Source organism: Trematomus bernacchii, unplaced genomic scaffold, assembly GCF_902827165.1.
Source record: "Trematomus bernacchii unplaced genomic scaffold, fTreBer1.1, whole genome shotgun sequence".
NCBI classification, from domain to species: Eukaryota; Metazoa; Chordata; class Actinopteri; order Perciformes; family Nototheniidae; genus Trematomus; species Trematomus bernacchii.
Window position 1 is genome coordinate 997,783 of NW_022987714.1, and position 26,733 is coordinate 1,024,515.

Here is a 26,733-nt window from a genome sequence, read left to right on the forward strand (position 1 = left end):
AATGTTTATCATCATTAAATTAATATCTATATATTTTATACTATACTTGCACTGCTTACCGTTGTCATACTTTATATATCTTAGCATATTCATACAACACACTGTTCATACTAGGCTAGGCTACTGTGTATATCTAGTGTATTCATACCCCTCACTGTTTTTTCATCATTCAATTCATTCTATATTTTATTCTGTAGATTGTGTACATTACTTTTCACTTTACTGCTTTATGCACTCCTGGTTAGAAACTAAACTGCATTTCGTTGTCTCAGTACCTGTAATCTGTGCAATAACAATAAAGTTGAATCTAATCTTGAGCAGGAACAAATGTATTTACTTATGGCGCGTTTCCACTACAGCGCGGAGCACGGTTTAAGAGGGCTGTGACGTCAGCGGCCCGTTTTTGGTTGCGTTTCCACTTGGCCTAGTACCGGCCGGCGGGTCCTAATTCACAGTTTTTCTGGCCTCATAAAATCGTGGGTCTAGGGCCAGAGACAACGAGGCTGAGTCGGGCTGAGTATGCTAAACTAGAGAGTGAATCGCTGGCAAGAGGGCTACAACTACAACAAGATGGACATATTTGACCATGATTTAATTGTAATACACGTTTCAAAATGATGCCGAAGTAATAACATACTGATACCGGTTAGTAAAAACCATGAATTAATGGTTTGACAAGTCTGCAGACAGACGGCAGGCGAAAAACCTTTTAAAATGCGTGTTTTCTAAATGGAGATTGGCTAAGCTAACGCAGTATATGCTCCGACCGTCCACACTCACAACAACGGCCTATACAGACATAAATAAAGCAGCGACTGTATTCGCCATGACACAGGCAGTCTGTGGTTTGTACTTGTTTAACTTTTGTCTAGTTTCTGAACAGATATGAGGAGCTGTGAGCTCTGAGTGCCAACAGCTAACGGCTGTGTTGTTTTTCTGGGGTTCTCATTGAAGATGACGTCACGGCTCCGCCTACACTGCGTTACTATAGATACTACCCCAGTTCCTAAACTGTAATGGAAATGCGCCATAAAGTGAGCCAGTCCTAACGAGGCCTAGCCATACCGAGCGAGGCCGAGCGAGGCCGTGTAGTGGAAATTAGCCATTAGTACATATCTGACATTAACGATTAAACACATTTGTGCATTCTTTATAAATGCAAACCGAGTCAAGCCGACTCCGGAGGTGGCGGTATGCACCTTAAAGTTGTTTGCAATCCGCCAAAAAACCGAGAGAAGAAGAAGAAGAGGAAGAAGCTGACTCCGAGCTGTCCGACTTTAGGCGAGCTTTTTGAGACCTCCCCCGGCTGCGATCGGCTATTCTCGTCTACTTTCGAGGCGAGCCGCAGCTCGTCTCAAACAAGCCTAGTAGCTGAGCTGCCTGCTCCCTGCTCCCTGCACACAGATGTGTGTGTGAGGAAGTCCGTGGATTGGTCAATTTGGACCAATCAGCGGGGGCTTAACGTAACGGCTCCGCGGACGTAACGTAACTGCTCCACGGATTGGTCCATTTCGTTCCGGGTACGGGTTGACATCATGCCGTACCCGGAAGAATTAAATGGACAATGACGTATCTCCAACGAGGCGTTTTGGGGAGGTATTTTCTGTGTTGGAGTTTTACTTGCTATAGGGTGTACTTTGAGGGTTTTGACTCTGCACACCGTTTACATGCATAAAAACCTTCATAACACACAAGGGGACGGGTAATAACCGGAAAAGCATGACACCTCTCCTTCAAAACTCAATTCAACACAGTATTACACATGTACGAGTGTCACCCAAAGGCAACACTATAAGCACATTACGAGGATCATTGAACGCACCAGGTTCATCCCTGTTAACGCCTATTATGAAGCACTAGATCTCCACAGATATGGACGGGTATGAACTGCATAGACACGAATACAGCCGCCATATTGCTTTCACCACTAACATCGGTTAATAACTCCTGCTAGCTACTGTACCCCCGGAGAGAAGGTTAGCTAGCAGCTAGCCGCGTAACCTAGTTCATAACAGCGTTACATCACTTTGGGTCGTGTCCCACCTGGGAAACTGTGGCCTAGAGGAGCAAAAGCTTAGCATTTTAATGCGATACTGTGACATTACTACGACACAACAACAACACAAAAACAAAGGGCAAACGCTGCTGTGACATTGCACATTTGTTTTGTTTTTTTCCGAAGGGGACTGGTTTCATCGTGCCCTGTGAGTAAAACAAGCTATATGTTAGCTTATAAGTTATATGTTGCTTTCACCTTTAGCTGAAGTAATGTCAGAATATATCTAGGTATTTAACTAACAACAGTCCTGACAACTAGCTTGTTTCAGGGTAAAGTCAGTCAGATTATTCACTGCGCAGTGTTGACTGTCTGTCCAAACAGGGGGGTTTCAGCAGGTAGTGCAGGCTTGGGCCCAGCTTAAGTAGCTAACGTGTATTTATAGAAAGCAGCTAGCTACATTATTTGTTTGGCCATGTCCTGCTACGGGTAGATATCAGGAGGTCGTAAAAGCCCAACCAATCATTACACTTTAAAAAAAAGATGATGTTTTACAGTCATAAGCAGGCAAATCACCTTCGGCAGCAAATGACCTGCTAATGCTAACAGTGACGTTGAAGTTCTGAAATGTTTTAAGGGCTAATCAGCGTCTCTTTCTCACGACACTGTTAACTTTGTGTTTATTTTCAGGATTTTTAGCCAAAAGAGGAGTCATGTCCTGTCCATGCACTTCGGCTGCCAGGTTGTTCCTTAACACAGCCCACCGAGGTAAGAACACATTGTACAGCAAAGCTGCATGACATTGTGCTACAGTTTGTGAAGTGGGTCTGCAGATAACCCACACCGCTGTTCGTCATGTAATATGTCAACAGCAGGTGGAACAGTTTCTTAAAGTGTAGCTGTGAGGCAGCTGAAGTTCTTGCATCACTCTTAACTTTTCATTAAGTTGTACAGCTGTAATTAGCCTTCTGGTGTATTGACACATGAAAAATCACTAATCAGTACATGTATAGTTATGTCGCAATAGCTAAGCTAAATCGTTACAGCAACTAGATACTGTCCCACTTGCATAACGGAAACATAATGTACAATAGCTAGAGCACATGTATAAACTGTGGACTTTATTCCCCTGACTATGAACTGATGATCCTGATAGTATGCAGTGTGTTCAGCTGAAATATATAGGCATATAACATTATGTAGCTTTTTTGACTTATCCGATGTATTGTGACTTATGTTCACTGCCTGCAGTGGTGCACATAGGGCCATAACTAACAACTATGTTCATTATTAATGAATCTGCAGATAATTTTATTTTTTAATCAAAACATGTATTATTCATATTTATTTATTATTAAGTGTAACAAAATGAGGAAAATAGGCCATCTGAGCTCAAAGTTACATTTTCAGACTAATGTCCTTGGAGAAACTGTAACAGGAATTGTTCTAAATGTTTGGTTATAAAATAAGTGGAATTATTAATTTGTTTAAATGCTTGCAGATTATTTTTCTGTTGAATTCAATTTCTCACTTTAGGATTATTAACACGATAAAAGTACAAAGACATTCTTCATTTAGCTTGTTGCCCTATTATTATGCATGGTAATATGTTTTGTATAGGTAAACAAAATAACTGTAATAGAAAATGTATGTTTACATTGGAAATCAATATGGATGTTGCTGTTGTGTTTACAGGATTGTCCTGCTCCCGCATCCAGTTGTTTTCTCTGAGTCGTCATGGGTCTCGGGAAACTCACCTCCCTCCCCGGGTCAGGGTGAGGTCGTTCTCAGAGTCTGCGGTCTGCTATGCCGCTAAAGATGGGACAACAAAGGACAGTGGAAGTGATGGTGGAAAGGTAAGCTCTTGGAAGATACATGTACTTGTAGCTCGGTTCCATGGGAGTATTAACACACAATGTTATACATGGAACAGATACTAGTAATACAATGAAACATGTGCTGACACAGTCTCTTTCTACACAGAAAAGCGTCAGTGAGGGGAAAAGACTCTCTGGCTCTGGTGGTTCAGGAAAGGGAGGAAGCCAGCTACGCTGCCCTAAATGTGGAGACCCCTGCACACATGTAGAGACCTTTGTGTGTGAGTTACCTTCTTAATATCAGACAAGCATTTACCAAGACAGGTAGGAGTAGGATACAGAGGGAGATGGTTGATGCAGTGACTGAATAAACAGAGATAAAAGTACAGCATAGTGCCTCGTCAGATATACAAATGTTTTATCCAGGATTTAAAAAAAAATGTTCTGTGTTACAAAGTGTGATGGTGGACTGAAATAAATATAAACAAACAGCACAACAATGGTACACCACAAACATCCATCATAAGTCATTTCCTAGCATTACTTGTTAAGAAGACAACCTGCAAGTAAACACTGAGAGTTTGGGTTCATTGTTATCCAACAACATTGTTTTCTGCTTGGGTTGCAACATTAACTATGGGATAAGCGGCTGCCTGCTTCAACTTAAAAGTGTGGTTTATATTGTTAGATTGTGCACCAAGCAGCAATGTGTAGTCCTCTGATTATCAACTGTGATGACAGGTTGAAGTGCATTATAGCAAAGAGTGCAACGTGTAACAGCTATTTGTTTTTCACATTTATCCTGTTGCATCATATTTATCAGCAGGTTTCCCCGTAGGCCATTTGTCCATTTCAGCAAAAAGGGAAACTACTTCAATCTAAACAGAGTTATTTTTGGTTTGATTTTCAGTCAGCTTAATGATCTGCAAAACACATTTTTGAAAATGTTAAATGTTGCAAATGTTTTTGAATCAACCAGTGTGAAATGTTTCAGTTTTTAATACGTTTTGTGTTGTTCTTTTGCAGCATCAACACGATTTGTCAAATGTGAGAAATGCCATCACTTTTTTGTGGTTCTGTCTGAAACGGACTCTAAGAAGGGGCTAAACAAAGAGCCTGAGTCCGCTGCGGAGGCAGTGAAACTGGCATTTTCACAGAAACCGCCCCCTCCCCCTAAGAAGGTGAGAAATCAAAGCAGGAAGACAAAATTATGCTTTTATGAAACTTCCATTGACATGTTGCACAACACATTGTAATAGTCCGTCTGTTATAGTTTGATACTGTAGTGAAATATAAATTCCTTTCTCCAGATATATGCTTACCTCGACAAGTTTGTTGTTGGCCAGTCATATGCTAAAAAGGTGTTAGCCGTGGCTGTGTACAATCACTACAAGCGTATCTACAACAACATTCCTGCTGGGAGTCGACAGCAGGTGGAGGTGGAAAAACAGCCTTCCCTCACACCCCGGGGTCAGTATTACTGTCGTCTGTAGAGTGTTTTATTCTGCTGCTCTTAGGTCTAAATCCCATCCAGCTTTGCATTAGATAATGCTATTTCTAATGTGTTTGTTTTGATGAAGAAGATTCATATTAATGAATAGTGATGTACATATTCTAATATGTACATCACTACATAATCTGTTATTTTTCCAACTTTAAACAAGACCATTATTGTAGTCTGACAGTTGGTAAACACAGGAGTGTTTAGAAAAGAAAATGAAAGTTTTGGAAAACCCCTAACATATTTCTTGTCTGAGCTTCAAAACTCCCAAGATGCAATCAAAAAAGGAAATTTGCCTTTCAAGTGACTTTCACAAAAGGTTCTGTCTCTTTTTTTTCTTGGACTAAATTTGTTTTGCTCAAATATGTAGTCCCGAACTTTGACCTACTTTTGGACGCCATCTTTGTTTTCATTCCATTCTTCACAGCAGTCGGAGAGGAAGTGGGGAGAGAGTGAGCCAAACACAGGGACCTGTAATTTAAAATGACAGATTAGGTTCTACCATTTGGGTTTTGAATATGTTTCTGAGACGATCTAACAGTAGTATATTAGTATATAGTATATTTAAAACTAAATTTGAATATTATACCACCAACAAGGCTGTTTTATAAATCTCCTGATAAAGTAAACAGAGGAGATGCAACCGAGCAAAACGGCTCCAGCCATTGTTAGAAGTTACTGTTTGTTGGCATGCCAGTGTTCACACAAATAAAATGCAATTGTTCAAGCAATTACATTTAGGGGAAAATATCTTACATTGTTTACACATTAAGACGTAATCAAGAGCTATTTATTAATTAAATCTATTCAAATAACTAATTAGAGAGATTGCAGCTGTGTCTTTTAAATTATAACTTGTTGTGAATTGTAATCTTTTTGGCATTTGTTCAATATTTGACGACACCGGTTGTATAGAGGTTTTAGCTGATAACCATAGTGCCCTAATGGTAATGATTATTGATAATATTGATTTGAGTACTTTCACCCTCTCTCTGTAGAGCTAGAGATGAGAAGACGAGAGGATGAGTACAGGTTCACAAGTAAGTGATTGGTCCGCCTTACTCTTGTGTCATTAGAGCAGGGGTGTCAAACTCAATTTCATCTCGGGCCACATTAGCATCATGGTTGCACTCAAAGGGCCAGTTTTATATATAAGACTATATAAATATATCATATATATAAAATAATGCATTATATTACATTATTGCCTCTGCATTGGATTATTATCACATAGGATAATAACTTAATAATTAACTACGTCTGAAAGCAGAGCTCTAGGGAAAATAATTGCAAGTCTCTTCAGTGAGAATGTCACAAAGTTATGTGAAAAGAAAAGCCAAATTCTGGAAAAAAAAGTTAAAAAAAAATGAAATAAAAAAAAGAAAGTTACATTTTGAAAAATATATCTGAGATTCTGAGAAAAAAGGCAAATTCTAAGAAACGGCATGTAACCGTATAATAAACATATTTTATTCTTTGCAAGCTCTTGCGGGGCCACATAAAATGAAGTCACGGGCCAGATTCGGCCCCGGGCCTTGAGTTTGACACCCCTGCATTAGAGGCACCACCCAAAAAATCACAGCCACCTAATCATCATAATCTGATTTTTTTTCCAAGTTGCACAAATGCCAAAATTGTACAGACTTGTAGCTCTTCAGTCAGATTTTAATTCGGGTAGAAATTCTTGGTAAATTATTGTAAGTTTATACAAAACATAAAGAATCAGATTAGAAGCTATAAATTACTACAGCAAATGAATCACTTAATATACTTTTTGGGAACATCTCTAGTTTCAGAGTAGTGACTACTGATTTAACTATCATTTGCAGAACTGAAGCAAAATGATTTAAGCCTGTTAATCTCTGATTTACCGGACAATGAGGTAACCCGGTGACCTGCATTCACATCTGTACCTTCTCTATTTCCAGCCCTGCTCTCCTCACCTAGTAACTCCACACTGACTAGGCCATGTATATGTTAAGACTGCACATGGCAATGTTTCTATGCACAGTTTGACACAAACATCCTTAAAATTAGGGATGCTCCGATCACTCTCTGCCGATCGAACGGTGCTCTCTAAAAATGCCGATCGCGAGAGCCGATCGCATGACGTAAAATGATGCCGTAAAATACATGACACTTTTCTCTGCGCGGCAAAACAAGCTCGCCAAAATGGCTTCACCAGTCTGGCAGTATTTTAAGGTGTCCGAAAAAGACAATAAAATAGCGGTATGCAATGTGTGTGAAGCAGAAATCCTGCAGCTCCACCCGCTGTGACGGACCGGTGAGCGGAGCGAAACACACACTAATGGCTAATTTCCACTACACGGCCTCGCTCGGTATGGCTAGGCCTCGTTAGGACTGGCTCACTTTATGGCGCATTTCCATTACAGTTTAGGAACTGGGGTAGTATCTATAGTAACGCAGTGTAGGCGGAGCCGTGACGTCATCTTCAATGAGAACCCCAGAAAAACAACACAGCCGTTAGCTGTTAGCACTCAGAGCTCACAGCTCTTCATATATGTTCAGAAACTAGACAAAAGTTAAACAAGTACACACCACAGACTGTCTGTGTCATGCTGAATACAGTCGCTGCTTTATTTATGTCTGTATAGGCCGTTGTTGTGAGTGTGGACGGTCGGAGCATATACTGCGTTAGCTTAGCCAATCTCCATCTAGAAAACACGCATTTTAAAAGGTTTTTTGCCTGCCGTCTGTCTGCAGACTTGACAAAGCATTAATTCATGGTTTTTACTAACCGGTATCAGTATGTTGTTACTTCGGCATCATTTTGAAACGTGTATTACAATTAAATCAGGGTCAAATATGTCCATCTTGTTGTAGTTGTTGCCCCCTTGCCAGCGATTCTCTCTCTAGTTTAGCATACTCAGCCCGACTCAGCCTCGTTGTCTCTGGCCCTAGACCCACGATTTTATGAGGCCAGAAAAACTGTGAATTAGGACCCGCCGGCCGGTACTAGGCCAAGTGGAAACGCAACCAAAGACGGGCCGCTGACGTCACAGCCCTCTTAAACCGTGCTCCGCGCTGTAGTGGAAACACACACTAAGAGTTAGACCTTACACACTTAGCTATTTTATCTACCTCTGGAACAAGCTAAACTAGTTATAAATATGTTTATTCTTCACTGTCGGGTCACTCATTACTGGATCCGTGAGCTGCATGAGATACTGACAGACTGTCAGGAGAGAGAGAGAGAGAGGAAAAAAGAGCAGTTCCGCTAATTTCTTCAGTGTTATTATCCGAAGTTAATGTAAACTTGAATAATGTACTTCATTTGAATGTAATAATTATGTTGGTTGTTGTTTGTGGAAGCGCCAGTGAATGAGCCCCATTAACTGAGTTTTAAACATCACTTTAAATGGAAGATCCCCATAGGCCCCGCCCACTCGATCGGATCGGCGATCGGTATCGGCCAATACTGATTCCGGCGATCGGCCCCAAAATTGGCGATCGGAGCATCCCTACTTAAAATGGATGGCCTGTTTAAATTATGCAGAAGTTGAAACCGAAGACTGCATCTTTACAGTCATTTCTCATATCCTCACTCAGCTGACCCCTGTGTCTTTGCTTTGTGTTGCAGAGCTGCTGCAGATTGCGGGCATCAGTCCTCATGGAAACGCTCTCGGGGCGTCCATGCAGCAGCAGGCCAGCCAGCAGGCGCCTCAGGAGAAGAGAGGCGGGGAGGTGCTGGACTCCACACACACCGACATCAAACTGGAGAAGAGCAACATCATACTTCTAGGTCCCACTGGCTCAGGTCAGTGTTGTGTCTACTATATCATACATGATATTGTTTTATATCAGTTTGATAACAATCCCCAACCAAACCAGACAGCCGGAAGATCTTCATAGTCTTATTGTGTAAAAAATAAATTGTGTCTGGTACCTGAAAAAGGTCAAATGGCACTGATGGAACCAGATGTACCCAAATGTGCCGAAAGCTTTTTCCGCCTGGAACTTTTTTTTGCTAAACCTCTCTAAAAAGGTCAAATTTCACTTGTTTTGCCTCAATCTTGATACAGGGTACTTATTATATGTAATAGTTTGGATTCCTAAAGCTTTTAGTCTACCATCCCATCATTCAAGGGTGGTTTTCACTATAAGTAATGTTTTTTCTTTAGGCGGAGGTAAGAATTTACCTTTTTTTTGCGATGTTCCATCTGAATTTACTCTGATTGAGAAACATCTATATTGATTCTGACACTTCTACATCCAACTCACAGATGTAACCTTGCTTAAAATAAATTATTCATATAACCCTTTTAGAAGTTAAGTTGTAGTCATTTGTTTTGGGCATGTCATTTTCGAGCCTGAAACCTGAAGAACAGGCTCGGGGCTTAACAGGTTAGGAACTGTTGTTAATACTGTAAATGCAGCACTAACGTATGCTTCATCATTCAGTTTTAAACACCTTCATATTCAGTGTACCTGTTAACATAAGTGTGTTTCAAAAATAGTTTGTACAATGTTTGTTTTGTGTTTTTTTCCCCAGGAAAGACATTGTTGGCACAGACCCTGGCACGTTGTCTGGATGTTCCTTTTGCGATATGCGATTGCACCACACTAACTCAAGCTGGATACGTGGGAGAGGATATCGAGTCAGTTATTGCCAAACTGCTGCAAGATGCCAACTATTCAGTGGAGAAAGCACAGCAAGGTGACTTTACAATAACATTCATTCAAAGGTGGACAAATCTCATCTGATAGGACTTGTTTTCTCACATGTCATATGGGCATTCTGAATCGGCACACACACACAGTACTACATATTCAAATCTAAAGGGATGTGCAGTTGGTTTTGTTAGCAGTGTTAAAAAGAGAAAGTTAGCAGAAAACCAAAACAGTGCAGATGTTTATACAAGGCGAAAGAGTCTCGTCAATATAAACATCATGGCACTGTGACCTCTATCCTCCATTAGCCGTCATACAGTATAAAACAGAACCACCTTTGTTTTCATTGCACTCTCTCATATATACACAGATCTTTTAACAGCTTATAAATGTTAAATAGTTACAGGTTAAAGTCTATAAAGCAATGTCATAAGAATCTTGTTAAATATAAACTCTTGGATACTTAACCCTTGTTAAAATAATGTTTACTTCTACAGCAGTAACTGCATTATTCCCCTCCAAACTGTTCCATTGTGCATATTTAGATCACAATGTCAATTCCTTACAGGGGTATTGTATAAGTGGCTTGATCTGATCGTAAGTGCTAGCATGGAGAGGAAGGAATTAAAACAAAACAAAACACTTGGATGAACAAAAATAAACATCAGTTTCATTTTTACAAGGGTTTCTCCCCGCAGCAGTGAGTTACCCTTTGTCAAAGATGAAACTGATATTGACTTACTTCACTTTGCAGTGGTTGGATCATTTGGACCTTTTTATCATGATTGAAAGTGCATCATGTGATGTTACTAATATGACGTTAAGAGTGTTTAAATGTCTGCAGACAGTGGATTTAAGACTGGGGCTGTCGTCATGGAGTTGCGAGATGTGAAACTAATGTTGTGTTTCATGTGCAGGTATTGTGTTTCTGGATGAGGTGGATAAGATTGGCAGTGTGCCTGGAATCCATCAGCTGAGAGATGTAGGAGGAGAGGGAGTCCAGCAGGTCAGTGTTCAACCCGATTGCACTCAAAAGAGATTTAACGCATTTCTTTATAGACACAGTTTTGATTTATAAATACGGCAGCACATTGGATTTATTTACTGTTACGAGTATCCTGATGCCTTGTTGTTAAACTTGTAATATTGATGGTTGTTTTCTTTTCCTCTCTGTCAGGGGTTGCTCAAACTGTTGGAGGGCACCATCGTCAATGTTCCTGAGAAGAACTCCAGGAAGCTGAGAGGAGAAACGGTGCAGGTCGACACAACGAACATCCTGTTTGTGGCATCCGGTGCTTTCAACGGACTCGACAGAATCATCAGCAGAAGAAAGAATGAAAAGGTACGTTTTTAATATGACTTATTTGTGTCCTCAGAGAGTCAGCTCACAGAGTCACTCTAACTTGGTCCTCTTGTTTCATTACACCCCAGTATTTGGGTTTTGGAACTCCCTCCAACATGGGGCAGGGCCGTCGTGCAGCGGCCGCCGCAGACCAGGCCAACACCAGCGGAGAGACAGACACCCTGCTGGAGATCGAGGAGAAGGACCGGCTGCTGAAGGTCGTGGAGGCCAGAGACCTGATCGAGTTCGGGATGATCCCAGAGTTTGTGGGGCGTCTTCCTGTGGTCGTCCCTCTGCACAGCCTGGACCAAGAGACGCTAGTCCGAATCCTGACGGAGCCACGCAACGCTGTGGTGCCCCAGTACCAGGCTCTGTTCAGCATGGACAAAGTAAGGGTTGCCTTACAGCAGAGATGGAGTACTCGAGTCCTGGACTCGGACTCGAGTGCCGATTTTCGGGACTCGTGACTCGACTCGGACTCGCGCACTGATTGACGCGACTCGGACTTGGACTCGTGAATTCTCGCACACGATGACTTGGACTCGGACTCGGACTCGTGAATTATCGCGTACGCTGACTTGGACTCGGACTCGGACTCGTGCATTTTTCCCCCCACGATGACTCGGACTCGACTTGTACATTGACGCTCCGACTTGGACTCGGACTCGGACTCGAGCAAGTTTTCTATGGAGTCTGATGTCCTCTATCCTGGCGTGTGCACCGGCTGCGAGGCGAGTTCACGTACTGGGCCCCGCTATTCCAGTCTAAAGATGTCTAGAGACACACCCCGCATCGTGCTGTATGCTTTCACACATTCTGCTTCGACATTGGAAAAGAGCAGCGCAAAATGCTCTGTGGAAACAATATTGAAGAGAAGGCTCCGTAACACATTACTCTAAACATCGAGTTCAGACATATAGGCTGTCTTGAACACTCATCAGAGTAACGTGATCTAATCAATAAATAAAGATTCAGCCGATAACACGAAAGCACACGGCTACTTAACATGCAGAATGACGTCATTTTGCATGTTAAGTAGCCGTGTGCTTTCTGGGGCTAAATCTTTATCAGTAAACCGATTTAACCGGTAAAAGTTCCTTCAAAATAAGAGTCCCGATCTTATTACTATCAAAATAAAAGTGCAAAACGAAAACTTTACCATAGGAAAATATTGGCATACAAATATAATCACTTCTCTAAAATGTAACTCATTTTAAACATAGTTTATTTATATATAATAATAATAATAATATTAATATTAGTAATAAGCTTTATATTTGTATAGCACCTATTACAAGAATTGTAGCCAAACTGGCTTCACAGCAGTTCAATAGACAGATTAGTATAACATGACAGGATAAAAGCAATGTAGAGGAGCAGCTACATTTCAACACATATATCCACGAAGATTAATACATGAAGACTTGTGACTCGGACTTGACTTGGACTCTTCTTAGGTGACTCGGACTTGGACTTGGACTCGAACACAGGTAATGATGACTCGGACTCGGACTCGACTCGGACACTCCTTGGGTGACTCGGACTTGGACTCGGACTCGAACACAGGTAATGATGACTCGGACTCGGACTCGACTCGGACACTCCTTGGGTGACTCGGACTTGGACTCGGACTCGACTACGACTCTCCCTTGGTGACTCGGACTTGGACTCGGACTCGAAGAGTGGTGACTCGAGAGTGACTTGGACTCGTGAATTGGTGACTTGACTACAACACTGCCTTACAGTGGCTGCTACAGTACTGTGTTGAAGGGACCGTTGAGCCAATAGCCGCGTTCACACCGGAGTACTTTTCACCGTACTTTTCGCATTTAGTTCCGTTAGTACCCCTTATGTTGCGTTCACACCAAAAAGAGCACTTCATCTCGGGAACTTTTACCCCCATTTTTAGTGCCTGCTGAGAGATGGTACTTTCCTGGGGGAAAAAAGTGCCCCAGTTCTGATTGGCTGGGCGAATTGCAAACCACGCCTCGTACAACTCTGAAATGTTTTGTAGAGCCGCCATTTTATTATCCTGGCATTAGCATTATTAGCATTAGCATTCGCCCAGTGCACAAATGCAGGGAGAAACTTATGGCAACACAAAATAAAACATGGGAGCGGTGGAGATGAGGAGGTGTCGGCGTTCTGGCGATTTACTCGGAAGGCTTCAGTAGAAGCTGCTGGGAGTCCCAGCAGCTTCTACTGAAGCCAGTCCCCAACTCCGGGGACTTCCGGGCGGGGACTCCGGGTGGCAGTATACGCCGTGAAGTTGTTTGCGGCCTGCCAGTAAACCCAAAGCAGAAGAAGACGAAGTGACGTCAGCGGCTCATTTGCGTAATCTTCCCTCAGGGAAAAGTACTCCGGTGTGAACGCGATCTGTACTAAATGCCCTGGGGTAATAAGTGCCGGGGCACTGAGTGCCGGCACTAAATACGGCAAAGTACTTGGTGTGAACGCGCCTATTAAGACCCCTTCATTTTTAGGAAATTTCAATCCTGATAGTTTTGCTTTGAGTTGCCTCGTGTTGGAGATATCAGCCGTAGAAATGTCTGCCTTCTTTAAAATGTAATGAAACTAAATAGACCGCTAAGGAGTGAGCACAAGCCTCTGTCCATAAGTACAGGCTCCCTTCTGCGTGGTGATACATTTGCAAGTTGCTGTGGATTGTCCGGAGTAATGTCCAATATTTCTAACACTGATTAACCCCCGCCAAAACAATCTATATATATTTTGTAATCTATTTATTTGACTGTTCCTTTTAAAGCTGTATTCAGACAGGCAGCAGCACTGTGTTAAGCAAACACAGCCCCCGCTTTTATTTGAATGAGACCACTGCATTTGCTTAGTGAGTATGCCATTGAGTGGGGGTTTCCACTGAGCTGCTGTCACAACACAAAGCAGGGTCATGTAGTTAAAGACCTGCGAGTACACATTCCTGGTAGATTCCCTCTCACTGAGTGTTCTGTCTCACTGGCGGCTGACAGGCAGCTCGCTTTTCTTGTGTCAGATCTGCATAAAAAGGAGTGCAGGGATGTAACTATTGGTTGGAACCTGAATGTTTGTATATGTAGAATTTAAAATTAATCTGCAGTGTTCGTTTTTTCAGTGTGAACTCAACGTGACCCCAGATGCCTTGATGGCCATAGCCAGGATGGCTCTGGAGAGGAAAACCGGGGCTCGTGGGCTCAGGTCCATCATGGTATGTGTCTTAATGACAGGTTTCAAACTTGAATACTCCTTTTGTGCTGTTGAGGTAACACTCATTGAACACATCCTCACTCTTCATAGGAAATGCTCCTCCTCGAGCCCATGTTTGAGGTGCCACACTCTGACATCATGGCTGTTGAGCTGAACAAAGACATCGTCCTGGGAAAATCACAACCCAGATATATCAGGTCAGTGTTTCTCTGCTCACAGATCCACATGTGTGTAATGTTAGAGATCAGATTCCTCAATCCAAGCTCCTTGAGTCCACAGTGTTTTGCGGTGTGAAACCTGAACTTGAGTCTCCATTTGAATTTCAGAGCTCCAGCCAAGGAGTCTACAGAGGAGGAATACGATTCGGGCGTCGAGGAGGAGAACTGGCCTCGGCAGGCGGACGCTGCTAACAACTGAACCACATGTCTCTCATTTCACCTAAAGACAGTCTCTGAAACCATTAGATCACTATGAACCTTTGGACACCCCCGACAAACAAGCTGTGGACACCGTAGTAGAAGTATTGAAGGCTGGTGTTTTCACGACGAGTCCTTTGGTCCCGTGCATCAGAAACGTTAATTCTCTAGCGGTGCACTCGCAGGGTGGACCTTAATAAAATATTTCAATCTCTGGGGATTGTTCAAATTTGTATCTATATAAAGATAATGCAATTTTATTCATGAAAGGATCTGTAGCTAGTTTATTTGTTTTTTTCTTTTTGTGGTGACGGACTGTAAAGGCAAGGGAAGCAAATGGAAACGATGGGATCATACTGTACATTTGAAAAAAAGCTGAAAAAGTGTAGAAGTGATGTTACCAAGTCAAGTAATGCCTTAAATCAAAAGGGCATATTATTCCACGAGCACATCAATATGTTGATGTTGTCTTCTTTACCACCATTGTAATAATGGTGTTCACAGTAGAACTGGGCTGTAAGTGCTGCTGACGTAGCATTTGTAAGCAGTTTGTAAGCCTTGAACTTTAAATAGATGAACACATTGTGAAGTGTAACGCACCAGCAAACTAAACAAGCAGGTTAATAATAATAATAATAATAATAATAATTATGGTGACCTTTAAAGCAGCAAGAATGGTTATTTTTCAGTGTTTTGCTTCCTCTTGTAGCCCAGTCTTTAGAGAATGTATCGGTTTGCTCGCACACCTCCTCCCCACAGGACTCTCTGCAGGATCAGCAGGTAGATGAACAGATAGCCTCCAGTACCTGACAAAATCACTTTTTAAAATGGTCTACCCAAGCTTTATTAACTAAGGATAATCTCTTCCAGTTGGCTCTGAACCTGCTGTGTCAGTCCCCCCTCAGAACAGCACAAGTATTTTTATTTCTTTGTGCGTACCCCAGTGTTGGAAACTCACCTCTCCGTTAGTGATGTAATATCCTGTTACTAAAGTATCTCGGTGCACCCGTCTGTAATCAAGCCTCGTTGCTCTCTGACAGATCTGAACCACGCTGCTGTACCCTTTAAAACGCTGTCTGTGCTATAACATGAGATTAAACTAGACCTGTTCTCCCTTTGCTTTTAAGTTTCCTTTTTCTTTTAAGTTAAGTTTAAAACTGCTTTTCCTGTTTTCAGAGGTCTGTTACCCCCCCCACCCAAGTTTGTGAATCCAACATTTATTGTGATTGTTTAAAATATATAAATAAAATGTAAATCTCTGTACAATACTTTTCAGTTGTGCTTCCCATTTTTACTTCTGCAGACCACATCATGCTCTAAAATGATTTAATTATCTTCCTCACAGGAAACAGGAAATGATCTTGATAAACATATTCTTTCTTGTTATCATATTTGATTTTCAACATATATATAATGTAGCTTTGGCACATTTTTAAAAAGTGTCCATGAAAACAAGAACATCTCATCACTGCTATTTTTCATGTTTTTACTGCAAACCATATGATTACATTTGACATGAAATATGAATTGTTACATCACGTTGTTGTTCCAGCCTGCCACGCTGTCAGCTTTATGTAATCGGCTAATCTCTGGATATCATCGTCAGCACTCTATAATCCCCTTCGAGGGAAAATTGAGATTCAAATTAAAAAGTCATACGAAAATGTGTCTTCATATAAACATGAAAATTGTGATTTGGTAAAATCATAATGCTGTATAATATTATGAATATATTACTAGTACAAATAATATTTTAATGTGCTATTCTTTAATCATTGTTATGTTAGTCTTGCATATCATTATTTGTATATATGGTTAAATTCTCCATAATCTGTACTTGTACCTGTGCATTTGTAAACAACTCCTCACATGATGTCAGAGGCTTAGTGATGAGGAGGCTTATCACGTACGATAATGTCTTTGTGTTTCCTCCAAACAAACACCATCAACTCTTCAGATGGCTGAGTGCGGACTTCACAGAGAATAGCTGTCAAAGGTAAGAATGAAAACAAGTTCCCTGAAGCTCTGGTTTGAAAACTTAAAACTCAGAAGCTCTTTCTGTTTCTCTGGTGAAGGTTGTTTGTTGGGGGAAATGAGCACTCTGGAGGACGTCCCGTTTCAGACTCTGCTGGGCCCGCTGCAGGAGGAGGTGACTGCTCCAGACATCGCTCTGCCAGACTGCCCTCGGATACTGCGAGACACTGAGGTCTCATCTGATTAAACATCAACATATTTAAGATTTAAAGTTTTAAGATCAATTCAATGCCAGTGATAAGTTTGACTCGATGGCTTTACCATATTTTCTAAATCCATTTCTCATTGTAGTTTATATCATAAGTCCATTTCTATGACGTCCTATACAATGACGTTTTTATCTTTTTATGACATATCAACTATCTATTTTTCTGACGTTTTTTTTTCGTTTTGGCCAAGATTTTGTCTATTACGACAATTCCACACAAATGTCTAATAGGATGAATTAATGAAGTGATTCAATTTTGATCGGATATGAATTAAGGCTGCAGCTTGATGGCAGAGGCATACAACCACAATATGACTTTCTAATCAATGCATTTCTCTTGCATTTATTATTGATGTTATAAGTGTTTTTGAAGTAAGACACAATGGTGGTATGAGACAAAGGAAAAAGCTTGGATGTAAATAAATAATAGATGAATTCCATTACCTGTGTCATTTTCAGGGACAATGAGACAATTGAATGCAAAGGAGCCATGTGAATGTTATCAGTAACACCTGTTACTAAGACTGCTGTGTATACATCTTGTTGCTGAAGATCTTCTTTTTCCAGTATAAATTCAACTTGGAGAAATGGATCTTAAGTGGGCAGCAGCCAGTCTCTGAGACCCCCTCCTGCCCCCCCTACTGGCTGATGATCAGCAGCCCTCAGGAGAGCCACAGGGCCAATCACAGGAGCCGTGAGATGTGGGCCCCTCGACCCCGCAGCCACAGCCTGAACTCTGCAGACCCCCGCTGGCACCATCGCACCGTCAGGTTCCTCATCTCTGACTCTGAGGAGGAAGATGGGTACCACGAGGATAATGAAGCCTCCTCCGCTGAAGACCCCCCCCATTTCTCAATATTGAGCAGAGAGCGGCCCCGGAGCGCTGCACCCAAAGTGCCCCTCTCGAGAGTCAAAGACACACAGCCTGGTCCTTCCTCTTCCCAGAAGAGCAGCAAGAAGAGGCAGCGCTCGCTGGGCAGAAAACACTCCCAGACCACCCTACCTGCTCCAATCACCCCCAGGCAGCCAAGACCCTCCTCTGCTGGGCCCCTTGTCAAAAACTGCAGACAGGTTGTGGTTTTTCTGTCCCAGTCTATGAGAAAACTATTCATCATTTCCTTTCTTCTTCTTCATTATAACCCAATATTTGTATCTATTCCTCCGTTGTCACCAGGCCCAGAGGACCGGAGGCTCTCGGGGGGTTTTCTTTGACTCCGCAGCAGAGCTGTTGTCAGCGCTGAGTCAGGAGGAGAGGGAGCTCCTGGGAACCATCACGGAGAGGGGCTTCCCGTTACACACCGCCATCCTGGCTCTGCAGAGGACAGGCTACCACAGCCCAGAGAAGGTAGACACCACTGCGTGTTCCATATCTGCAGTCTTTGTGCTTTTAATCAACCCTGATAATGCATGAATAAAATACTTTATAGTTGCCTTCAAAGACTTCATAATGTTAAAAATAAAACTCACACCTTAGAACACGTGTTCATTTTGGTTTGGCAGATCTTTACTTAGACTAATGTGTGGGCGCACGACCTGGCAACCAATGGTCTTATTTATACAATTATAACAGCTTGTTTGTGACCTGTCAAGTATCAGTAGGTAAACATATTCAATTAAAAACCCTGTTGACGTTTTAACATTATATAGATGTGTCCTCGTGCTTTTTGCACTTTGACAAGACCTAGCATTTCAGCCTATTAACCAACCCTATGTGCAATACACTCTTTTGTTATTACCTGCCGCTACACTCATGTGTAATAATCAATGCCATTTGCAATACACACATTCATTATTTAGAAATTATTGTTTATGACAGACTACTTTTTTCAATACCTTTATATGTTTTGTTTCTTTTATAGTACTATGTTATACCACGGATGTGAATTTATTTTATTACTGGGTTTACCTCTTTATTGTTGCCTTTTATCAGCAATAAAGCCGTACTGTTGTGACGCTGTAAATGTCCCCCTTCGCTGTTGGAGCTGTAAATGTCCCCCGTCGCTGTTGGAGCTGTAAATGTCCCCCTTCGCTGTTGGAGCTGTAAATGTCCCCCTTCGCTGTTGGAGCTGTAAATGTCCCCCTTCGCTGTTGGAGCTGTAAATGTCCCCGCTGTGGGACATTTGAAGGATTTCTGATTTTATAAATATCTGTTCCGTAATCCACAGCTCCTAAAATACCTGGTGGCCAGTGAGCATCTGTGTGCTCTGGGTTACGATGAGGCTCAGGTGGAGGAGGCCTTGGAGATGTTTCAGAACTGTGAGAGCAAGGTGATTCCCACTCGGCAGTGCTCACAAACAAAAAAAGATTGTAAAACAAAAATAGCAAACCTTTAATAAGTATTTGTATTAACTGTAATAATTGACTTTTCAGGCTGCGGAGTTCCTGCGCCTTCTGACTCAGTTTAATGAGATGGGCTTCCAGCAAAGTGCAATCAAAGAAGTGCTGCTTGTTCATGAAAATCACAGAGAGAGGGCTCTGGAGGAACTCATGACACGCATGACTTAAACAAAACATCCCCCCATTTCCAGTCTGCATGTGATATTCATTATTGAGAAATGTACTATAATATTTATTGATATAGTGCCAAAGCATAATACAGTGGCTCAGTCCGGCAGTGGCTCAGTCAGTAGGGGCTTGGACTGGGAGCCGTAGGGTCGCTGGTTCAAGTCCCCGACCAGACCTAAATATGGAGTGTGGACTTCTACTTGGAGAGGTCCCAGTTCACCTCCTGCCCTGCCGTGGTGCCCTTGAGCAAGGCACCGGACACCCCCTTTCCCCCCCCACTCCCATTGCTCCCCGGGCGCTGTACAATAGCTGCCCACTGCTCCTAGTACTAGACTCCTTGTACTAGGATGGGTTAAAAGCAGAGGCCAAATTTCACTGTGTGTGCTGTGTGCTCTGCATGTGTGACCATTAAAGAGGGTTTCATCCCTCCCTATTCTATTCTATTCTATTCTATTCTATTCTATTCTTATGCAACCTGTGCAATTCAACCACACCGGTATGTATGAAAAGATGATACATTAAAAAGTGGTATCCGAAAGGTTTATTTACAGGTTGATTAAAAACAAAGAAAAGAAGACCACTGAAGATTTAGCTGTCATCCCAGCTGGAGAAATAAAGTCAGGGTGCAATAGCTAGCTGCTACAGTACTAACACAAAGTAATGCCCTAGATATGGTTAACAGCGTTTCTTATAAAAAAGGCGGTAACTCCTGAAAGAAAAAAAAGTCAGGTAAAAAGCCAGTACAAACGCCATGAGCTGGACACAACAATGCATAAAGCAGAGGGAAATGACAGAGTGAAATATTTACATGTTTGGTAAGAAGTTTCATTATGGTTCCCTCCTGTCCTTTATAAAAATGACACCCAACTGCCGTAAAGAGGTGATGTGCAGCGCCGGAGACATTCCTCATTGATGGCTGACTGTCGAGTTCAACTTTACGTTTGACTTAGAAGCCTTCGAGAGGTCTCTCTGAAAGAAAAAAGGAAACATTTTCAGTATGTTTTTTTTATATGGAAGGAGTTGAAATGTCTTTATGTGCATTCATTGTTGTGGCATGGGAATATAAATGCTTATTATATAGAGAGTAATATATAAACGTGTGTTCTGTATGCATTAACTTTGGAAAACAATTAGATTTCAAGAAATATGTTGGAAAATGTCATTTACAGCGAAGGAGATTTATTTGTTCACAATCTTGTAATGATTTGAAAATATACTGCTATGTGTATTTTTAGGGATGTACGGATTGTCTTTATCAGTTTCCAAACATTATGCAGTCTTAGAGTACATGTGATTGCCTTTTAGATGATGCATTTGATAATGACCAAAATGGTTAATGCACATCCAAAATGACATGATCCGGTACAAGTATATAAAAAGAGACAACTCTTCCCTAAGACATGCATTAGGTCATTTTCTAGGACTTGACAGTGATGCCATACGGCAGAGGATAACTTCTTAAGCATTCAAATTAGGGCTGCACGATATATCGTGTCGTGACGATAATCGCGTTATGCGCATGCATAACGTATTGACATACGTATGTCAATACGATGTATTGACATCGCAGGACGTGCGATTTTTTATTTGATTTATTTTTAGGACGTGCGATATTAAGTAGGCAAATTAACTCAAACACGTCATGTTACAATTATTTTGCTGCTTGCTACAAAAGGAAAACTTGCGCGGCTCTCATGTCAGGAGTACTTGAGTGAGTGACATGCAGGCTCTGCATGCACAGCAAACCACAATCATTCAGATCACAGCAGGATAACCGAGCTAGCTCAGCTTGTTGCTCTTATAACTTAAAGTGGACCTATCATGCTATATTTGAAACATATATTGTAGGGCCATACCTATATAAAACATGTCTGTGAAGTTTTTTTTTCAAAATACAAAACAGACCATGCATTTTAGCCATGCCTCATTTCGCTCTATTCCAGCCCTGTTTTTGCAAGGGCTGATTCTGCTTTTGTGGCAGACTACAGCGCCACTTACAGGCCTGGCATATGTACTACAGCGTCTCCAGTTCCCCTGATAGGTGGAGAGTTGCCCATATAGGCGGAGCACCCCTTTTCTGACGTCAGAATTGCAGCCCCGTTTTTAGAGATTTGGGTATGGAGGAAAAGAGAGAGGGTTGTGTTTTCTGACACTTGGTGAGTTCCCTGACACACCGGGGACACATATTCATGTATAAAAGACGTACAAAAGTGCATTTTGCATGATAGGTCCCCTTTAAGATCCAGAAGTCCGTGACTAAAATCCTTCATCCGGTTAAATATAGTTACAAAAATACCAATTGTATAGCATTAAAGTTCAAGAAAGGATGGTTTGCGGACCAAAAAAAAAGGCTTTTCTTAAATTCCTGTATTTTTTCATATCGCCGGGGAAGAAAATATCGCAATGTCAGTTTTTTCCAATATCGTGCAGCCCTAGTTCAAATGGAATGTAGCCATAGCACTGATGTAGGGTAATGCAGTCATTTCCTTCACTAGAGTACTTAAGTGGAGTTTTGGGTTAAGGGATTCACTAAATCGATATAAAAATGTATATACCGTAAAGTCGGAATAGGAGCCAGCAATGATGGTGTTTTCTTGAGTATCCTGAGACATTGGTGTGCTTCCTGGAGTGTTTCGAAGATGAGAGATGTTCTCCTTGTTTCGGTCTAGTGCACTCCGGGGAGTCTTTGCCGGTCTAGGGGTTCGCACGACGGATAACTGCAACAAGAGCAGCTTCAATGAAAATGTGCTTTCTCACCAACCCTTTCATTTGACCAAACTATATGACCATTCAGAGGTGAAACAAACCATGTGTACTATAAAATAAAAATGATTGCTTCAAACAGTATTTAGTAGAATACGATAATAATGCCATATCCAATTATCATATCATAAATGTAAGGTGAGCAGTATACAGGGGGGACATGAGCCTCCTCTTATTACAATTGGGCTCACTTCTAGCCTATTGTTTATCTCTCCATGTCATGGTCTGCAGCATACTTGAAACGTATTATACTTAGGTGTTGATCAGTAAGGACAAAAGATGAAATCCCCATACAAAATGTCTGTGTGGTGCTTAAATGCCCTGACATACATATACAGGTAAAAGAAAACAAAGAGACAATATTGCAGCCTGCTAATTAATCTAACCTTCAAAATCCAACAGGCTCTCAAATGTATGGTGAATGTGGTCAGTGAGGGGTCAGAGAGACAGGGGGCTCACCTTGCTGGCTGACAGAGGGGGTTTGGAGACGGACGATTGGGACATGGTTCCACTGAGGAAGCTGCCAGGAGTGGACATGGTGGTGGTGCCATTGAGCTAAAAGACAGAAGGAAAAAGGGCGGGTGAATCTTTGAATCTATTCAGTCACTGAGGTATAGTCAGTTGATGAAATACATTCAAATAAAATACATTCAAATAAAATTGCAGCACCATCTTACCTTTCTCACTTTTCCAGGCGTGAGAGTCCCTCCCATCGGCCTTTTGGATGGTGTTTTCATTGTAGTTCCATATAACATGTCTTCCTGTATCTGTTTGATTTTCTTCATTTGCTAATTTAAACAAAAAGAAGAATATAGTCATATAAAATCCTGTTGACAAAGAAATGTAAGACTTGATTTAGCCTTTTAAATCAAAGTTAAAACACACCCTCTCCACTTTCTCCCTCTCCTTTTCAGCATGGTGGTGATCCCACTGCTGCTGCACGTACTCAAGGAATTTCTGTCCATTGACCAGGAACTCCTTTTCGTGCTCCTGCTCCCAAGCATCAATCTGGGCTTTAAGACTCCTTTCCAGCTGAAACAAACAGGAAACAACCATTTGACCTTGTTGACATGTAATGTTTACTTTTGCAGTTGGCTCATTCTACCTCTACTATACATGTTCCTCACTTTTGATAATCACGCTTCCCTTGGCCCTGGCTCTCTCACACACGGGTTATAATGTTGGCTTTGCTCAATTCCCCAAACTTATTGAAAAACAGTTTGCTTGTGGAATCTATCATTTTTTATTTATATTTAAAAGAAAACCAGAGCCAATGCAAATATTTTTCTATACTACTAAAATGACTTCCATACGGCTAGGAACCCTGATTGTGTCAGTACCCCCACCTGCTGGCGAGAATCAGTAATGCACCAACAACCCCTCAGCTGTTTTCACTCTAACATGTGGTAAGCTTGAGCTAATTTGTTTTATTGCTAGTTTATCCAATGTTGTTTTGAATTGAACTAACAGCTTTTTGACTAGTTTAATACAGTTAATTACTAATTCTGCTCTATAATTACTGAGCAAAGCATACAATTAAACACTTCCTAGTCCGGCAGTGGCTCAGTCAGTAGGGGCTTGGACTGGGAGCTGTAGGGTCGCCGGTTCAAGTCCCCGACCAGACCTAAAATATGGAGTGTGGACTGCTACTTGGAGAGGTCCCAATACGCCTCCTGCCCTGCCGGACACCCCCCTTCCCCCCTGGCGCTGTACAATAGCTGCCCACTTCTCCTAGTACCAGACTGGGTTAAATGCAGAGAATACATTTCACTGTGTGACCATTAAAGAGGAGTTTCATCCCTCCCAATTATATATATTCTAACCTTAGGCAAGCTCTTCTGCAGGTCAGCCCTCTGCTTCTCTTCTTTCAGAAGGTTCCCACCTCTGTTGTTGAATCTTGCAGGGTCGTTGGCCTTTTTCTGAGATGGAGAGAAGCACATACATCCTTACATGTAACCACACCTAGAAAAGTCTGTTTTAAATGCTGCCACACTATATTCAAAGACAGTACTCACGTCAAGTTCCAAGTACAGGGTCCAGTTCTCCTGCCATTTCATGACTCCCTCAAAGAGTTCTTGGTGGTCCTCGTAATACTTCTTCAGCATGCTGACCTCTGCCTCGTGCAGGTGGAGAATGTCTTCTGTGAAGTCATCTGGGTAGAGAGAACGTGCACTTAGACCCACATTTCCTTTGTGATGATCAACAGCATATACATTAGGTGTACGGGCTGTTAGAAAACAGCAGATATTTACCATCATGATATGAAAAAAAGGCTTGCTGCTGTTCTTGGCTGTAGAAGCATTTCTCCCAGAGAAGGGCGATCTCCCCTCTGATGGCCACAATAAAAGATTTCATGCTCTGCATTTTCAGCACCTCTAGACGCTGGACCTCAGCTTGGAGCTGGAAAGACACATTGTTAATGTATGAGTTTGTTGAAACAAAACACCAATGCATTGTCTGAAATCATTAATGTAAGGGTGCAAATAATGCAGATTTCTTACTGCCTCAACGTTGCTCTTCTTTGACAGGACCATATGCTCAGAGATGGGCTCCCTCTCCTCTTGGGGAATCTGAAGTCTTTCCCACAGCTCCTTGATGGTGATGCGCAAAGATGAGCAGCGCAGCTCGTTCTCAGCCTTGCTTTCTTGTAACTGGAAGGAAGCATATCAAACAATCAATTATACTATGAAATAATACATGATGTTTGTTTTAGACTTCTTTCAATCTGACCAGAGAATCAGATTCAAAAACATTAAAGATACAAATGTTTGAAATTCACCTGACTGAGGAGAACTTTAAGAGCAGCAATGTTGTCATTTGAGAGACAAAATGCCTCCTCATCCTCAGACATCACATCCATCTCAAAACTGGTCTCTGGATTCCGCTCCAGATCATCCATGCATACGGAGACCTCCCTTTTGAGGCTCACAAATTCATCATGACGACATTCCTAAAAAGATAACTCAAGTTGACTCCCAACCATTATAAGAAAAAGGCATTGAGTATTTAAAATGAGCAGAACATCAGTGACACCTTCTCTTTGGTCAGATCATCCAGGTAGGCGCGATATGCCTCAAGTTGCTTCAGTGATGGGATGGCAGCCTGGTCAATGCCAAATGGGGTAGTGCACATAATGTCACACAGCTCACGGTCTTCGCCTAGGAGGCCTTTTAGCTCTTCCATTCTTTGCTTCTTCTGCTCCTTCATCAACTCCAAACGTGTACGGCTATTCTTCTCAATCTGCAACATGGAGCAGTCCTCTTCCTCCTTGAGAGGAATCCAGAAAGTTAGTCCAAGAACTTAAGAAACTTTTTTTCCAGACAGTAATATGAAAACACCTAGATATATTCCTGAACGAAACTGTACCTCAAAGGAAGGCAGCTGAAGTTCACGGCACAACGTTTTTAGCTCTTCAAGAAATGCCTGAATGTTTTTCATTAATCTCTTCTTTAGCTGCTCTTCCTCGGTAATCATCAGGTCCAACAGCCCCTATAGGACAAGAGTAACACAACAAATCATTTGTAAACTCCGTCCGTAAGTCGAGACTTTAAATCTTATTTAAACTGATGACTCACTTTAATGTGCTTGTGGACATCGTTGGTTCTCTGTACGCGCTGTTCCTCTGGAATACCGATTTCATCCCAAATATCCTGCAGCCTAACCAGAGCTCTGTTGAGATAAGCAACAGACTCTGCTGCGTGGATTTCACTGGAAAAGAAAAACAGCAGTGTGAAGGATACGTTTAAAAACACCTGTTACCAGTCAAACCAGTACAATATTAACGTTAGCGGTAGAGAATAATATCAAATCAAGTAACGTTAGCGGACTGTCAGTAGCAGAGGGCTAACGTTAGATACCGCTGGGCTAAGTTGACCTATGCTCGCTCCCCGAAGCTGTCTTGTAGCATTAGCTTAGCTAGTTGTAAAGTTAAATATTACCAGCTGGAGCGTTAGAACAGCATTCAACTTAATTACCATTTAAAGTTAGTCATTGCAGCATACACGGACGGCTACTCCGTCCCAGCGTGACACAAACCGTGTCAATGTAGCTAAAGCTAGCTAGCTTTATCTCGACAGCCTAATCAGGAAATATGTTTGCTAACTGAATAATATCGTTTAAGTGTAAACAATTTAGAACCAATTTATATTAAAAGTCTACGTTACTAACCTCACTCTCATGTTTCCACCGCAGACTCAAAACAGAAATAAAAAAACAGTCTTCCTAACGCAGAAGCGGTCCTAACTATGAATTTATGAAGTCTCTACGGTTCGTTGTTTGTCCGCTCTACGGATTTGAAATCTGCACCGAAACCACATCTGGG

General features: G+C 41.8%; 3 protein-coding genes across 6 annotated transcripts; 2 read left to right on the plus strand and 1 right to left on the minus strand.

Annotated features, from left to right (window-relative positions):
- The first annotated feature begins 1,918 nt into the window (after nt 1-1,918).
- Nucleotides 1,919-16,170, plus strand: clpxb (caseinolytic mitochondrial matrix peptidase chaperone subunit Xb). 2 transcript variants are annotated; one of them, XM_034142044.1, is made up of 15 exons: nt 1,919-2,204; nt 2,687-2,764; nt 3,692-3,852; nt 3,980-4,094; nt 4,840-4,994; nt 5,124-5,283; nt 6,313-6,354; nt 8,916-9,092; nt 9,828-9,992; nt 10,864-10,952; nt 11,124-11,288; nt 11,378-11,677; nt 14,395-14,487; nt 14,577-14,683; nt 14,813-16,170. In XM_034142044.1, exons 2-15 carry the CDS (start codon nt 2,710-2,712, stop codon nt 14,901-14,903), a joined length of 1,875 nt encoding a protein of 624 aa, XP_033997935.1. In that variant the 5' UTR covers nt 1,919-2,204; nt 2,687-2,709; the 3' UTR covers nt 14,904-16,170. The 2 variants fall into 2 exon arrangements, with proteins under 2 accessions (XP_033997935.1, XP_033997936.1); XM_034142045.1 differs by lacking the exon at nt 6,313-6,354 and having other exon boundaries at nt 1,921-2,204.
- A 756-nt stretch (nt 16,171-16,926) lies between these two features.
- LOC117491924 (ubiquitin-associated protein 1-like) lies at nt 16,927-19,734 on the plus strand. The gene is made up of 5 exons (XM_034142068.1): nt 16,927-17,108; nt 17,712-18,215; nt 18,319-18,489; nt 19,310-19,411; nt 19,515-19,734. The coding sequence occupies exons 1-5, from the start codon at nt 16,995-16,997 to the stop codon at nt 19,647-19,649; spliced, it is 1,026 nt and encodes a 341-aa protein (XP_033997959.1). The 5' UTR covers nt 16,927-16,994; the 3' UTR covers nt 19,650-19,734.
- Nucleotides 19,735-20,174: 440 nt separating this feature from the next.
- On the minus strand, nt 20,175-26,733 carry LOC117491911 (protein regulator of cytokinesis 1-like). 3 transcript variants are annotated; one of them, XR_004556801.1, is made up of 15 exons: nt 26,580-26,733; nt 25,988-26,120; nt 25,779-25,901; nt 25,446-25,679; nt 25,192-25,362; nt 24,914-25,063; nt 24,665-24,812; nt 24,428-24,564; nt 24,236-24,331; nt 23,298-23,444; nt 23,090-23,200; nt 22,872-22,967; nt 22,205-22,366; nt 20,458-20,618; nt 20,175-20,358 (listed from the first exon to the last, which is right to left on the minus strand). XR_004556801.1 is itself a non-coding variant. In XM_034142047.1 (14 exons), exons 1-14 carry the CDS (start codon nt 26,588-26,590, stop codon nt 20,556-20,558), a joined length of 1,782 nt encoding a protein of 593 aa, XP_033997938.1. In that variant the 5' UTR covers nt 26,591-26,733; the 3' UTR covers nt 20,175-20,555. The 3 variants fall into 3 exon arrangements, 2 of the variants coding, with proteins under 2 accessions (XP_033997938.1, XP_033997939.1); XM_034142047.1 differs by having other exon boundaries at nt 20,175-20,618; XM_034142048.1 differs by lacking the exon at nt 22,205-22,366 and having other exon boundaries at nt 20,175-20,618.

Bases quoted from the DNA above. Each gene is read 5' to 3' on its own strand.
- clpxb (XM_034142044.1), top strand. From the start codon at position 2,710: ATGTCCTGTCCATGCACTTCGGCTGCCAGGTTGTTCCTTAACACAGCC. The intron at 9,093-9,827 runs GTCAGTGTTGTG...TTTTTTCCCCAG, and splicing joins TCTAGGTCCCACTGGCTCAG to GAAAGACATTGTTGGCACAG. The intron at 10,953-11,123 runs GTCAGTGTTCAA...CCTCTCTGTCAG, and splicing joins GAGGAGAGGGAGTCCAGCAG to GGGTTGCTCAAACTGTTGGA.
- LOC117491924 (XM_034142068.1), top strand. From the start codon at position 16,995: ATGAGCACTCTGGAGGACGTCCCGTTTCAGACTCTGCTGGGCCCGCTG. The intron at 18,490-19,309 runs GTAGACACCACT...CGTAATCCACAG, and splicing joins GCTACCACAGCCCAGAGAAG to CTCCTAAAATACCTGGTGGC. The intron at 19,412-19,514 runs GTGATTCCCACT...TTGACTTTTCAG, and splicing joins TTCAGAACTGTGAGAGCAAG to GCTGCGGAGTTCCTGCGCCT.
- LOC117491911 (XM_034142047.1), bottom strand. The intron at 25,902-25,987 runs GTGAGTCATCAG...CTTGTCCTATAG, and splicing joins ATGTCCACAAGCACATTAAA to GGGCTGTTGGACCTGATGAT. The intron at 23,201-23,297 runs GTGTGTTTTAAC...TGTTTAAATTAG, and splicing joins AGAGGGAGAAAGTGGAGAGG to CAAATGAAGAAAATCAAACA.